The sequence below is a fragment of the Crinia signifera genome, chromosome 8 (genome assembly GCF_055691185.1).
Source record: "Crinia signifera chromosome 8, ASM5569118v1, whole genome shotgun sequence".
Classification (NCBI taxonomy): Eukaryota; Metazoa; Chordata; class Amphibia; order Anura; family Myobatrachidae; genus Crinia; species Crinia signifera.
In genome coordinates, this window is record NC_139224.1 from 140,845,214 (window position 1) to 140,859,402 (window position 14,189).

At 46.5% G+C, this 14,189-nt stretch overlaps 2 protein-coding genes across 8 annotated transcripts in view; one reads left to right on the forward strand and one right to left on the reverse strand.

Annotated features, from left to right (window-relative positions):
- Window positions 1-14,189, forward strand: part of TNR (tenascin R) — a 413,177-nt gene that overhangs the window by 236,699 nt on the left and 162,289 nt on the right. The gene's annotated exons all lie outside the window — the stretch shown is intronic.
- The window catches only part of LOC146026521 (uncharacterized), a 34,227-nt gene continuing 20,309 nt past the window's right edge, over window positions 272-14,189 (reverse strand). For 3 of the 6 annotated variants that reach the window (XM_083157275.1, XM_083157278.1, XM_083157273.1), the window contains 12 exons: window positions 13,402-13,437; window positions 12,482-12,538; window positions 10,185-10,220; window positions 9,266-9,322; window positions 8,218-8,268; window positions 7,296-7,352; window positions 5,000-5,035; window positions 4,083-4,139; window positions 3,050-3,085; window positions 2,131-2,187; window positions 1,564-1,612; window positions 272-645 (listed from right to left, as the gene is read on the reverse strand). In XM_083157275.1, coding sequence (XP_083013401.1) covers window positions 1,590-1,612; window positions 2,131-2,187; window positions 3,050-3,085; window positions 4,083-4,139; window positions 5,000-5,035; window positions 7,296-7,352; window positions 8,218-8,268; window positions 9,266-9,322; window positions 10,185-10,220; window positions 12,482-12,538; window positions 13,402-13,437 — 503 coding nt within the window. In that variant the 3' untranslated portion in view covers window positions 272-645; window positions 1,564-1,589. The remainder of the gene's footprint in view (window positions 646-1,563; window positions 1,613-2,130; window positions 2,188-3,049; window positions 3,086-4,082; window positions 4,140-4,999; window positions 5,036-7,295; window positions 7,353-8,217; window positions 8,269-9,265; window positions 9,323-10,184; window positions 10,221-12,481; window positions 12,539-13,401; window positions 13,438-14,189) is intronic. The other 3 variants (XM_083157277.1, XM_083157274.1, XM_083157276.1) reach the window with 3 other exon arrangements.

A 14,189-nucleotide genomic window follows, 5' to 3' on the forward strand; every position in this document is an offset into this window, starting at 1 on the left:
GCTCATTTCTGGATGGTCTTGTCGTTTCTTGTGAGGACTTCTATGACATGGAGGTTAAAAGAAAGACAAGCTGTTCTTGGGTCTATACAGGGGAAACCTGCACAGGGCAGTCCAATATATTAAACATAAATGAATGGCCGGTTAATATTTGTTAGTATTCAGTAATGTCCATAAATGGTTAAATATAAGAATTAGGACAGTCCTTCCTTTGCAGTTAGTAGGGGTTAGTAAACAGTCACTGGTGGACTGTTTACTAACCCTTACTGATTACAAAGGGAGGACTGTCTTAAATGTTATCAGTCACCATGCATGGACATTACTGAACACTAACAAATACTAACTGGCCAGTGTTTACATAAATTTGTGTGTTAAATAGATGTTAATTAATTTCTTGAGTGCTCCTTGCAGGAGATGGTTTCATTGTGTTTGTTGTTGTTGGTTCCCCCAATAGCTCATTTGTGGATGGTCTTGTCGTTTTTTGTGATGACTTCTATGACAATGATGTTTCAGGTCGATGTTTCAGGTCAATGCCTCCTCCATGTCACAAAATAATAGATCTTGGCTACAACTGCGTCTTTTAGGTGTTATTGAGCGGCGTAATTGATTATTGCTGCACTTCTGGTGGTAAAAAAATCAGGCCGGTAGCTGTATAAGAATGGAGGGAACAAAAATATAACTATTACAATGCTGTTGGTATGTATATCACTGTGCCCGCAGCAAGGGTCAGAAGCTTACATTATCACAGGTGAAGATGCTGTGAGGACCGGGCATGGGTACACACCCGGCCAATATCGGCACGAGTTGGAATGACACATTGTGCATATAAAGGCCTACCCACTGCTTACTGCCACTGTATTTGTACAGTGCTAGGCGTACCCACCCATTCACCCAGCAAGCACATTCATTCTCAAGGCGGGATTTCACTATAGCCGGATGGGATCTACCTGGACGCTGCTAATTTGCTCAGCAGCGTTCAGGTCTGAATTACCCCAATTGTTCTCTGTCGCAGGGGGACTATGAGGGTGTTTCTGAAAGTTAACATGACTACTGTGCCTAGATAGCAGTCATAGCGACTGCAGCAAATCCCTGCCCTTGCACATTGCTTAGTGGTACCCTGGCTACAGTAAATCATGGGAGTTTGTATTTAGAATGCAGGGCAGCAGGAGAGAAGAACTACATTTAGGATGGTTCTGCACAATCCCAGAGGATAGGTACCGCTAAATAGATTTGACACCAGCATTCCAGCTTTTCCTCACACACTGCTTTGCTCCCCAGCTCCCCTTACATGCCCTTAAACCCTCCAGCTTTCCTCACATGCCCCACTGCCCACCATATTTTCTACACATGCCCCAATGACCACCATATTTTCCTCACATGCCCCACAGGTATTTCTCACAGGCCCCTCATCCTACCAGCTTTCCTCAGTTGCCCACCAGCTATTGCTCACATACCACTCTGCCCACCATCTTACTGGCACACATTACAGTAATGATTATACAGACTGTTTCCCTCACCCACCAGTAGCCACACAGTACCATCTACGTAACCAATTCTTCTTCATACCTCAGAATGCAGCAGGCTTCTCCGCTCTAGTTCTTTGCTCTCTTATTGCCTGGTGAGTACAATAAAAACGTTATTCCATATTTGCTCCTACACGCATAGGGACCGATGCGGGGCTGACGTCTGTATGATGAGCATATGATCTCTGGGCTGCTACTTGCAGCCCAGCACTCAGTTTCCCACCTCTCCGCCAGAGGGAGCTCCTTCCCCTGTGCATGGCTGGGAATAGCATTGCAGCTCATCATTGAATGGATCTCCCCCGCACCTCCCCCCATTTGCAGCCGCCATGTAAGTATAGACTTGACGTCACATGACGTTAGCACCCGGCCCCTGTTCGGCCATCTCCGACTTAGATAAAAGTCAGATCAGACTGTTTACTGTTAACGGGCAAAAATACTTAGATGATTGACGACCATCAAATGATTTTTCGCCTGTATGGCCGCGTCCGTTGGTTACAGAGCCATGCTGAGTCACCCCTATGTCATATGCTGCAATCCCATTATCTGACCCATAATAGTTCTGATCTATGCAGCAAACACTTATGTGTAAGTATAGGAGATGAATACTTACAGGGCAGATCGTTTTCCTTCAGGAGGAAGGGCCCCGGGAATCGCTTCCTTTTAATCCCTGACATTGCAGAATAGAGATGGCATATTATACATTACATTACTTCATGTTATTCTTAGTACAGCTATAGAATGATATAATAGCACAGTATTCATATTATGAAAAGTTACAGATTGTTTATGAATACAGGAAATAACGATTAGTAAATTGCCGCTGTCGTAGACTAAGCCATGAGCCAGTGGTGAGTCCTCTATGGATGGGGACGGTGTCCATCTCCTGCCAGAGCCTGACACTTGTACTATATCTGGCAAACAGTCCTGCTTGTGGGGACTGTACCCTGACTGTGGGGATTGGTATAAGTAATGTCCCATGTTACACTGCTCTCACTCCTCCCCTACCTGCAGCACATACCCTGCTGTGCTACCTGTGGAAGAGTAGCATTGCAGTACACAGCATTACTGGACAGTCAGTGGGACTTTGACTCAGCAGCAGAGGTTGCAGCTGCTTTGAAGGCCACGGCTGCCCTCTACCAGTCATGTAGCTGGTAAGAACCTGGGTGGTGGGAAGGGCCTGGGTTACAGGTGATAATGGTGGAATGGGGGAGGGATATATGTGACAATGGGTAAGTGGGGAGATTATGTCACATTAATTTATTAATAGTTATATATAGCGCAGCATATTCCATTGCGCTTTACAATTGGAATCAACAGTGGTAAGACAAACTGGGTAATTACAGGCAGACATAGAGGCTGGAGGGCCCTGCTCGGAAGCTTACAATCTATAGGGCAATAGGAAGGATTCACAAGGATAAAATATATCTATTGTGTGGTAGTATAACACATCTCTATTGTTACATTGTGTCTCTGGAAGATGCTGTCTCCTTAGTACTGAGCTAATAATAAGTAGGGAACAGTATTATTACCTGTTTTAGGTGCGGCCGCCTTCGTTCTTTTGCTGCCTGGTGAGTACAAGGTAAATGTTATTCCGTATTTGCTCCTACACACATAGGGGCTGATGCAGAGCATATGTTATGTGTTATTATACTGCACAGATTCCATAACTAAGCATACACAGCTATGGGCAATGCAGAGCTGTCCCATCTCAGACACAGCGCCACTTGTGTAGAGTTGGTGTCACTAGATATTCTCCTGTCGGTTCATAGTGGGAGTTACAATGCATTGTGGGCTATGCAGAGCAGTGCGCGCACCTACGTACAGCTGTTGTCTGAGAGAGCTGTTGTTCCAGGTATAGGGCTGGTGCACCTGCAGACTGATAATGATGCCGGCTATGGACACAAGAGTATGGATAGGGGCAGTGCAGTCACAGAGCAGTGTATAGCTCTGGGTACAGGTGAATATGCGCAGGTTTCTCCATGCACACATTGCCGCTGCATTACACCATACAAGTCTGTTTCAGGATAGCAATATGCTAGTCCACCATCTGCTTGTAGACCTAGTGACCATATCCTGGAGGGATTTGGGGCTATTTACTAAGCAATCTCACTAGATCGCGTACAAAGTTAGCCTGGATCTCTCCATGTGTACAGGGTATAGCGATGACGATGCCCGTTCCCGCCACCGCCCGCAGGGATATACAGCGCATGCACTGTCTGTACTGCTAAGATCACAGTATTTTGCCTATTAGTATAGACAAACCGCAGCCCCGCACAGATCGCTCAGCACACAGGGCCGGTACATTGCGGGTGTGCAGCGATGTGTGCTGAGCGATCCATGCTGAAGCACGTCGCTCACCACCAGCTCCCCCGTCGCCCCGTGTGTATGATGCTCAACTCTCTAAGCACTTGCTGGGCCCCTGACTGGTCTCACTTGTACATTTGTTATCTCACTTGTTAATCAATGATTTATATCACATGTAGCAATCCCATTACCTGACCCATAATAGTTCTGATCTATGAAGCAAACACTTATGTGTAAGTATAGGAGATGAATACTTACAGGGCAGATCGTTTTCCTGCCGGAGGAAGGGCCCCGGGAATCGCTTCCTTTTAATCCCTGACATTGCAGAATAGAGATGGCATATTATACATTACATTACTTCATGTTATTCTTAGTACAGTTATAGAATGATATAATAGCACAGTATTCATATTATGTACAGTTACAGATTGTTGTATGAATACAGGAAATAACGATTTGTAAATTGTCGCTGTCGTAGACTAAGCCATGAGCCAGAGGTTCCTCTATGGATGGGGACGGTGTCCATCTCCCGCCAGAGCCTGACACTTGTACTATATCTGGCAAACAGTCCTGCTTGTGGGGACTGTACCCTGACTGTGGGGACTGGTATAAGTAATGTCCCATGTTACACTGCTCTCACTCCTCCCCTACCTGCAGCACATACCCTGCTGTGCTACCTGTGGAAGAGTAGCATTGCAGTACACAGCATTACTGGACAGTCAGTGGGACTTTGACTCAGCAGCAGAGGTTGCAGCTGCTTTGAAGGCCATGGCTGCCCTCTACCAGTCATGTAGCTGGTAAGAACCTGGGTGGTGGGAAGGGCCTGGGTTACAGGTGATAATGGTGGAATGGGGGAGGGATATATGTGACAATGGGTAAGTGGGGAGATTATGTCACATTAATTTATTAATAGTTATATATAGCGCAGCATATTCCATTGCGCTTTACAATTGGAATCAACAGTGGTAAGACAAACTGGGTAATTACAGGCAGTCATAGAGGCTGGAGGGCCCTGCTCGGAAGCTTACAATCTATAGGGCAATAGGAAGGATTCACAAGGATAAAATATATCTATTGTGTGGTAGTATAACACATCTCCATTGTTACATTGTGTCTCTGGAAGATGCTGTCTCCTTAGTACTGAGCTAATAATAAGTAGGGAACAGTATTATTACCTGTTTTGGGTGCGGCCGCCTTCGTTCTTTTGCTGCCTGGTGAGTACAAGGTAAATGTTATTCCGTATTTGCTCCTACACACATAGGGGCTGATGCAGAGCATATGTTATGTGTTATTATACTGCGCAGATTCCATAACTAAGCATACACAGCTATGGGCAATGCAGAGCTGTCCCATCTCAGACACAGCGCCAGTTGTGTAGAGTTGGTGTCACTAGATATTCTCCTGTCGGTTCATAGTGGGAGTTACAATGCATTGTGGGCTATGCAGAGCAGTGCGCGCACTACGTACACCTGTTGTCTGAGAGAGCTGTTGTTCCAGGTATAGGGCTGGTGCACCTGCAGACTGATAATGATGCCGGCTATGGACACAAGCGTATGGATAGGGGCAGTGCAGTCACAGAGCAGTGTATAGCTCTGGGTACAGGTGAATATGCGCAGGTTTCTCCATGCACACATTGCCGCTGCATTACACCATACAAGTCTGTATCAGGATAGCAATATGCTTGTCCACCATCTGCTTGTAGACCTAGTGACCATGGGCCTTATTCTGGTTGGAGCGGCCAAACGTGCGTACGTTCCAAAACAACGTACGCTATCCGTACGCGGCCGTTGGGGTTAAGTCCACCCACAACTTAGCCGCATACGTACGGGCAGAAACAACGTCGAAGGGGAGTGGCGTACAAATGTGCGTACGCCAACGTACACGGACGGGCCAGCCCTTACACTCCGACAACTGGCGTACAATTGAGCGTACACCACCGTTTACGGACGTCTCTCGTCCGTCTTCCCACCGACTTCTTGCGGCTATCTGAGCGTACGCCAGCTTGCACGGACGGGTCCCTATTGTTTTCAATAGAAAAGTCAGCTTATGTCACCGCTCGTGAGAGTGAGCGTACGTCTGTGTACGCTGACATACCCTTCACATATATGGACCTGCAAATCTTGCCTTTCAACTATAATTATGAAAATTAATTAATTGATTGAATTAATTAATGTGCAAAATAGTGGCCATGGGCTTAAAACATTGCTGAAACATCCTTTGTAGGTGTTAGATGTGGTTTATGTTATTGTATCCTAAATACAAAACCTATGTTTGTATTAGAGTGAACACGTTGACACATGTCGACTTGTGTAGATTGAGTGTGCTACTGTGTAAAGTCTATGAAAGCACGTAGTGAATGTGTATAACTGTTTAACAAATACCTACCTTAGCATATATAAGCAGGTCTTACAAAGATTCTTACCTTAAATTAAACAAACCTTTAAATGTAGAGAAGTTTCGAAAGATAAGCTTTCAATGTGTTTGAGTGCTGTGTGTAGGCTTGCAGGTAGTGAAATCATGGTTTGGACTTAATAGACTGCAGCATTGCTTATTACATTCAGGTGTATGTGTTTGGTAGTAATCAGCGTAAATTAGCAAATCCAGGCGCACGCTGGCATGCGGTATCTGTAGGGGTGGTTTGAGATGGCGGTTGGCGGCCGCCTGTTTTGTGTCCGAAATGAACGGTGCCTTAGTCTATCGTGCGGTAGTAGCACCGCTCATTTTTGGTGCACACCCCCGTGTACGCCCATATTTACGCCCATTTTCCCTCATTATTTCGGCCGCTCCCCTCTTCACGCCCCTATGCCGCCCCAAATGCCCGTACACTCGCGTATAGGTTTTTTCGCACGTAGAGGCCCGTCCGTAAGCGTTTTGGAGTGTTCGCGCCTGCGCATTAGCGAATGTACGCATGCGCAGATCATAAAAAATCCCGGGACGTACGCGTACGGCCCGGCCGCTCCAACCAGAATAAGGCCCCATATCCTGGGGGGATTTGGGGCTATTTACTAAGCAATCTCACTAGATCGCGTACAAAGTTAGCCTGGATCTCTCCATGTGTACAGGGTATAGCGATGACGATGCCCGTTCCCGCCACCGCCCGCTGGGATATACAGCGCATGCACTGTCTGTACTGCTAAGATCACAGTATTTTGCCTATTAGTATAGACAAACCGCAGACCCGCACAGATCGCTCAGCACACAGGGCCGGTACATTGCGGGTGTGCAGCGATGTGTGCTGAGCGATCCATGCTTAAGCACGTCGCTCACCACCAGCTCCCCCATCGCCCCGTGTGTATGATGCTCAACTCTCTAAGCACTTGCTGGGCCCCTGACTGGTCTCACTTGTACATTTGTTATCTCACTTGTTAATCAATGATTTATATCACATGTAGCAATCCCATTACCTGACCCATAATAGTTCTGATCTATGAAGCAAACACTTATGTGTAAGTATAGGAGATGAATACTTACAGGGCAGATTTGTTTCCTTCCGGAGGAAGGGCCCCGGGAATCGCTTCCTTTTAATCCCTGACATTGCAGAATAGAGATGGCATATTATACATTACATTACTTCATGTTATTCTTAGTACAGCTATAGAATGATATAATAGCATAGTATTCATATTATGAACAGTTACAGATTGTTATATGAATACAGGAAATAACGATTTGTAAATTGTCGCTGTCGTAGACTAAGCCATGAGCCAGTGGTGAGTCCTCTATGGATGGGGACGGTGTCCATCTCCTGCCAGAGCCTGACACTTGTACTATATCTGGCAAACATTCCTGCTTGTAGGGACTGTACCCTGACTGTAGGGACTGGTATAAGTAATGTCCCATGTTACACTGCTCTCACTCCTCCCCTACCTGCAGCACATACCCTGCTGTGCTACCTGTGGAAGAGTAGCATTGCAGTACACAGCATTACTGGACAGTCAGTGGGACTTTGACTCAGCAGCAGAGGTTGCAGCTGCTTTGAAGGCCACGGCTGCACTCTACCAGTCATGTAGCTGGTAAGAACCTGGGTGGTGGGAAGGGCCTGGGTTACAGGTGATAATGGTGGAATGGGGGAGGGATATATGTGACAATGGGTAAGTGGGGAGATTATGTCACATTAATTTATTAATAGTTATATATATAGCGCAGCATATTCCATTGCGCTTTACAATTGGAATCAACAGTGGTAAGACAAACTGGGTAATTACAGGCAGACATAGAGGCTGGAGGGCCCTGCTCGCAAGCTTACAATCTATAGGGCAATAGGAAGGATTCACAAGGATAAAATATATCTATTGTGTGGTAGTATAACACATCTCCATTGTTACATTGTGTCTCTGGAAGATGCTGTCTCCTTAGTACTGAGCTAATAATAAGTAGGGAACAGTATTATTACCTGTTTTGGGTGCGGCCGCCTTGATAATCTCTCCCTTGGTTCTTTTGCTGCCTGGTGAGTACAAGGTAAATGTTATTCCGTATTTGCTCCTACACACATAGGGGCTGATGCAGAGCATATGTTATGTGTTATTATACTGCGCAGATTCCATAACTAAGCATACACAGCTATGGGCAATGCAGAGCTGTCCCATCTCAGACACAGCGCCAGTTGTGTAGAGTTGGTGTCACTAGATATTCTCCTGTAGGTTCATAGTGGGAGTTACAATGCATTGTGGGCTATGCAGAGCAGTGCGCGCACCTACGTACAGCTGTTGTCTGAGAGAGCTGTTGTTCCAGGTATAGGGCTGGTGCACCTGCAGACTGATAATGATGCCGGCTATGGACACAAGCGTATGGATAGGGGCAGTGCAGTCACAGGGCAGTGTATAGCTCTGGGTACAGGTGAATATGCGCAGGTTTCTCCATGCACACATTGCCGCTGCATAACACCATACAAGTCTGTATCAGGATAGCAATATGCTTGTCCACCATCTGCTTGTAGACCTAGTGACCATATCCTGGGGGGATTTGGGGCTATTTACTAAGCAATCTCACTAGATCGCGTACAAAGTTAGCCTGGATCTCTCCATGTGTACAGGGTATAGCGATGACGATGCCCGTTCCCGCCACCGCCCGCAGGGATATACAGCGCATGCACTGTCTGTACTGCTAAGATCACAGTATTTTGCCTATTAGTATAGACAAACCGCAGCCCCGCACAGATCGCTCAGCACACAGGGCCGGTACATTGCGGGTGTGCAGCGATGTGTGCTGAGCGATCCATGCTGAAGCACGTCGCTCACCACCAGCTCCCCCATCGCCCCGTGTGTATGATGCTCAACTCTCTAAGCACTTGCTGGGCCCCTGACTGGTCTCACTTGTACATTTGTTACCTCACTTGTTAATCAATGATTTATATCACATGTAGCAATCCCATTACCTGACCCATAATAGTTCTGATCTATGAAGCAAACACTTATGTGTAAGTATAGGAGATGAATACTTACAGGGCAGATCGTTTTCCTGCCGGAGGAAGGGCCCCGGGAATCGCTTCCTTTTAATCCCTGACATTGCAGAATAGAGATGGCATATTATACATTACATTACTTCATGTTATTCTTAGTACAGCTATAGAATGATATAATAGCATAGTATTCATATTATGAACAGTTACAGATTGTTATATGAATACAGGAAATAACGATTTGTAAATTGTCGCTGTCGTAGACTAAGCCATGAGCCAGAGGTTCCTCTATGGATGGGGACGGTGTCCATCTCCCGCCAGAGCCTGACACTTGTACTATATCTGGCAAACAGTCCTGCTTGTGGGGACTGTACCCTGACTGTAGGGACTGGTATAAGTTATGTCCCATGTTACACTGCTCTCACTCCTCCCCTACCTGCAGCACATACCCTGCTGTGCTACCTGTGGAAGAGTAGCATTGCAGTACACAGCATTACTGGACAGTCAGTGGGACTTTGACTCAGCAGCAGAGGTTGCAGCTGCTTTGAAGGCCATGGCTGCCCTCTACCAGTCATGTAGCTGGTAAGAACCTGGGTGGTGGGAAGGGCCTGGGTTACAGGTGATAATGGTGGAATGGGGGAGGGATATATGTGACAATGGGTAAGTGGGGAGATTATGTCACATTAATTTATTAATAGTTATATATATAGCGCAGCATATTCCATTGCGCTTTACAATTGGAATCAACAGTGGTAAGACAAACTGGGTAATTACAGGCAGACATAGAGGCTGGAGGGCCCTGCTCGCAAGCTTACAATCTATAGGGCAATAGGAAGGATTCACAAGGATAAAATATATCTATTGTGTGGTAGTATAACACATCTCCATTGTTACATTGTGTCTCTGGAAGATGCTGTCTCCTTAGTACTGAGCTAATAATAAGTAGGGAACAGTATTATTACCTGTTTTGGGTGCGGCCGCCTTCGTTCTTTTGCTGCCTGGTGAGTACAAGGTAAATGTTATTCCGTATTTGCTCCTACACACATAGGGGCTGATGCAGAGCATATGTTATGTGATATTATACTGCGCAGATTCCATAACTAAGCATACACAGCTATGGGCAATGCAGAGCTGGCCCATCTCAGACACACCGCCAGTTGTGTAGAGTTGGTGTCACTAGATATTCTCCTGTCGGTTCATAGTGGGAGTTACAATGCATTGTGGGCTATGCAGAGCTGTGCACGCACCTACGTACAGCTGTTGTCTGAGAGAGCTGTTGTTCCAGGTATAGGGCTGGTGCACCTGCAGACTGATAATGATGCCGGCTATGGACACAAGCGTATGGATAGGGGCAGTGCAGTCACAGAGCAGTGTATAGCTCTGGGTACAGGTGAATATGCGCAGGTTTCTCCATGCACACATTGCCGCTGCATTACACCATACAAGTCTGTATCAGGATAGCAATATGCTTGTCCACCATCTGCTTGTAGACCTAGTGACCATGGGCCTTATTCTGGTTGGAGCGGCCAAACGTGCGTACGTTCCAAAACAACGTACGCTATCCGTACGCGGCCGTTGGGGTTAAGTCCACCCACAACTCAGCCGCATACGTACGGGCAGAAACAACGTCGAAGGGGAGTGGCGTACAAATGTGCGTACGCCAACGTACACGGACGGGCCAGCCCTTACACTCCGACAACTGGCGTACAATTGAGCGTACACCACCGTTTACGGACGTCTCTCGTCCGTCTTCCCACCGACTTCTTGCGGCTATCTGAGCGTACGCCAGCTTGCACGGACGGGTCCCTATTGTTTTCAATAGAAAAGTCAGCTTATGTCACCGCTCGTGAGAGTGAGCGTACGTCCGTGTACGCTGACATACCCTTCACATATATGGACCTGCAAATCTTGCCTTTCAACTATAATTATGAAAATTAATTAATTGATTGAATTAATTAATGTGCAAAATAGTGGCCATGGGCTTAAAACATTGCTGAAACATCCTTTGTAGGTGTTAGATGTGGTTTATGTTATTGTATCCTAAATACAAAACCTATGTTTGTATTAGAGTGAACACGTTGACACATGTCGACTTGTGTAGATTGAGTGTGCTACTGTGTAAAGTCTATGAAAGCACGTAGTGAATGTGTATAACTGTTTAACAAATACCTACCTTAGCATATATAAGCAGGTCTTACAAAGATTCTTACCTTAAATTAAACAAACCTTTAAATGTAGAGAAGTTTCGAAAGATAAGCTTTCAATGTGTTTGAGTGCTGTGTGTAGGCTTGCAGGTAGTGAAATCATGGTTTGGACTTAATAGACTGCAGCATTGCTTATTACATTCAGGTGTATGTGTTTGGTAGTAATCAGCGTAAATTAGCAAATCCAGGCGCACGCTGGCATGCGGTATCTGTAGGGGTGGTTTGAGATGGCGGTTGGCGGCCGCCTGTTTTGTGTCCGAAATGAACGGTGCCTTAGTCTATCGTGCGGTAGTAGCACCGCTCATTTTTGGTGCACACCCCCGTGTACGCCCATATTTACGCCCATTTTCCCTCATTATTTCGGCCGCTCCCCTCTTCACGCCCCTATGCCGCCCCCAATGCCCGTACACTCGCGTATAGGTTTTTTCGCACGTAGAGGCCCGTCCGTAAGCGTTTTGGAGTGTTCGCGCCTGCGCATTAGCGAATGTACGCATGCGCAGATCATAAAAAATCCCGGGACGTACGCGTACGGCCCGGCCGCTCCAACCAGAATAAGGCCCCATATCCTGGGGGGATTTGGGGCTATTTACTAAGCAATCTCACTAGATCGCGTACAAAGTTAGCCTGGATCTCTCCATGTGTACAGGGTATAGCGATGACGATGCCCGTTCCCGCCACCGCCCGCAGGGATATACAGCGCATGCACTGTCTATACTGCTAAGATCACAGTATTTTGCCTATTGGCACAGACAAACCGCAGCCCCGCACAGATCGCTCAGCACACAGGGCGGGTACATTGCGGGTGTGCAGCGATGTGTGCTGAGCTATCCATGCTTAAGCACGTCGCTCACCACCAGCTCCCCCATCGCCCCGTGTGTATGATGCTCAACTCTCTAAGCACTTGCTGAGCCCCTGACTGGTCTCACTTGTACATTTGTTATCTCACTTGTTAATCAATGATTTATATCACATGTAGCAATCCCATTACCTGACCCATAATAGTTCTGATCTATGAAGCAAACACTTATGTGTAAGTATAGGAGATGAATACTTACAGGGCAGATCGTTTTCCTGCCGGAGGAAGGGCCCCGGGAATCGCTTCCTTTTAATCCCTGACATTGCAGAATAGAGATGGCATATTATACATTACATTACTTCATGTTATTCTTAGTACAGCTATAGAATGATATAATAGCATAGTATTCATATTATGAACAGTTACAGATTGTTATATGAATACAGGAAATAACGATTTGTAAATTGTCGCTGTCGTAGACTAAGCCATGAGCCAGTGGTGAGTCCTCTATGGATGGGGACGGTGTCCATCTCCTGCCAGAGCCTGACACTTGTACTATATCTGGCAAACAGTCCTGCTTGTAGGGACTGTACCCTGACTGTAGGGACTGGTATAAGTAATGTCCCATGTTACACTGCTCTCACTCCTCCCCTACCTGCAGCACATACCCTGCTGTGCTACCTGTGGAAGAGTAGCATTGCAGTACACAGCATTACTGGACAGTCAGTGGGACTTTGACTCAGCAGCAGAGGTTGCAGCTGCTTTGAAGGCCACGGCTGCACTCTACCAGTCATGTAGCTGGTAAGAACCTGGGTGGTGGGAAGGGCCTGGGTTACAGGTGATAATGGTGGAATGGGGGAGGGATATATGTGACAATGGGTAAGTGGGGAGATTATGTCACATTAATTTATTAATAGTTATATATAGCGCAGCATATTCCATTGCGCTTTACAATTGGAATCAACAGTGGTAAGACAAACTGGGTAATTACAGGCAGTCATAGAGGCTGGAGGGCCCTGCTCGCAAGCTTACAATCTATAGGGCAATAGGAAGGATTCACAAGGATAAAATATATCTATTGTGTGGTAGTATAACACATCTCCATTGTTACATTGTGTCTCTGGAAGATGCTGTCTCCTTAGTACTGAGCTAATAATAAGTAGGGAACAGTATTATTACCTGTTTTAGGTGCGGCCGCCTTCGTTCTTTTGCTGCCTGGTGAGTACAAGGTAAATGTTATTCCGTATTTGCTCCTACACACATAGGGGCTGATGCAGAGCATATGTTATGTGTTATTATACTGCGCAGATTCCATAACTAAGCATACACAGCTATGGGCAATGCAGAGCTGGCCCATCTCAGACACAGCGCCAGTTGTGTAGAGTTGGTGTCACTAGATATTCTCCTGTAGGTTCATAGTGGGAGTTACAATGCATTGTGGGCTATGCAGAGCAGTGCGCGCACCTACGTACAGCTGTTGTCTGAGAGAGCTGTTGTTCCAGGTATAGGGCTGGTGCACCTGCAGACTGATAATGATGCCGGCTATGGACACAAGCGTATGGATAGGGGCAGTGCAGTCACAGAGCAGTGTATAGCTCTGGGTACAGGTGAATATGCGCAGGTTTCTCCATGCACACATTGCCGCTGCATTACACCATACAAGTCTGTATCAGGATAGCAATATGCTTGTCCACCATCTGCTTGTAGACCTAGTGACCATATCCTGGGGGGATTTGGGGCTATTTACTAAGCAATCTCACTAGATCGCGTACAAAGTTAGCCTGGATCTCTCCATGTGTACAGGGTATAGCGATGACGATGCCCGTTCCCGCCACCGCCCGCAGGGATATACATAGGGTTACCACCTTTTTGTTCAGAGATTCCCGGACATTGGCCCGCCCCTTGACACACCCACTGACCCGCCCCAGCCCCGCCCTTTGACCCGCCTTATGTTGATTTTTTTTTTT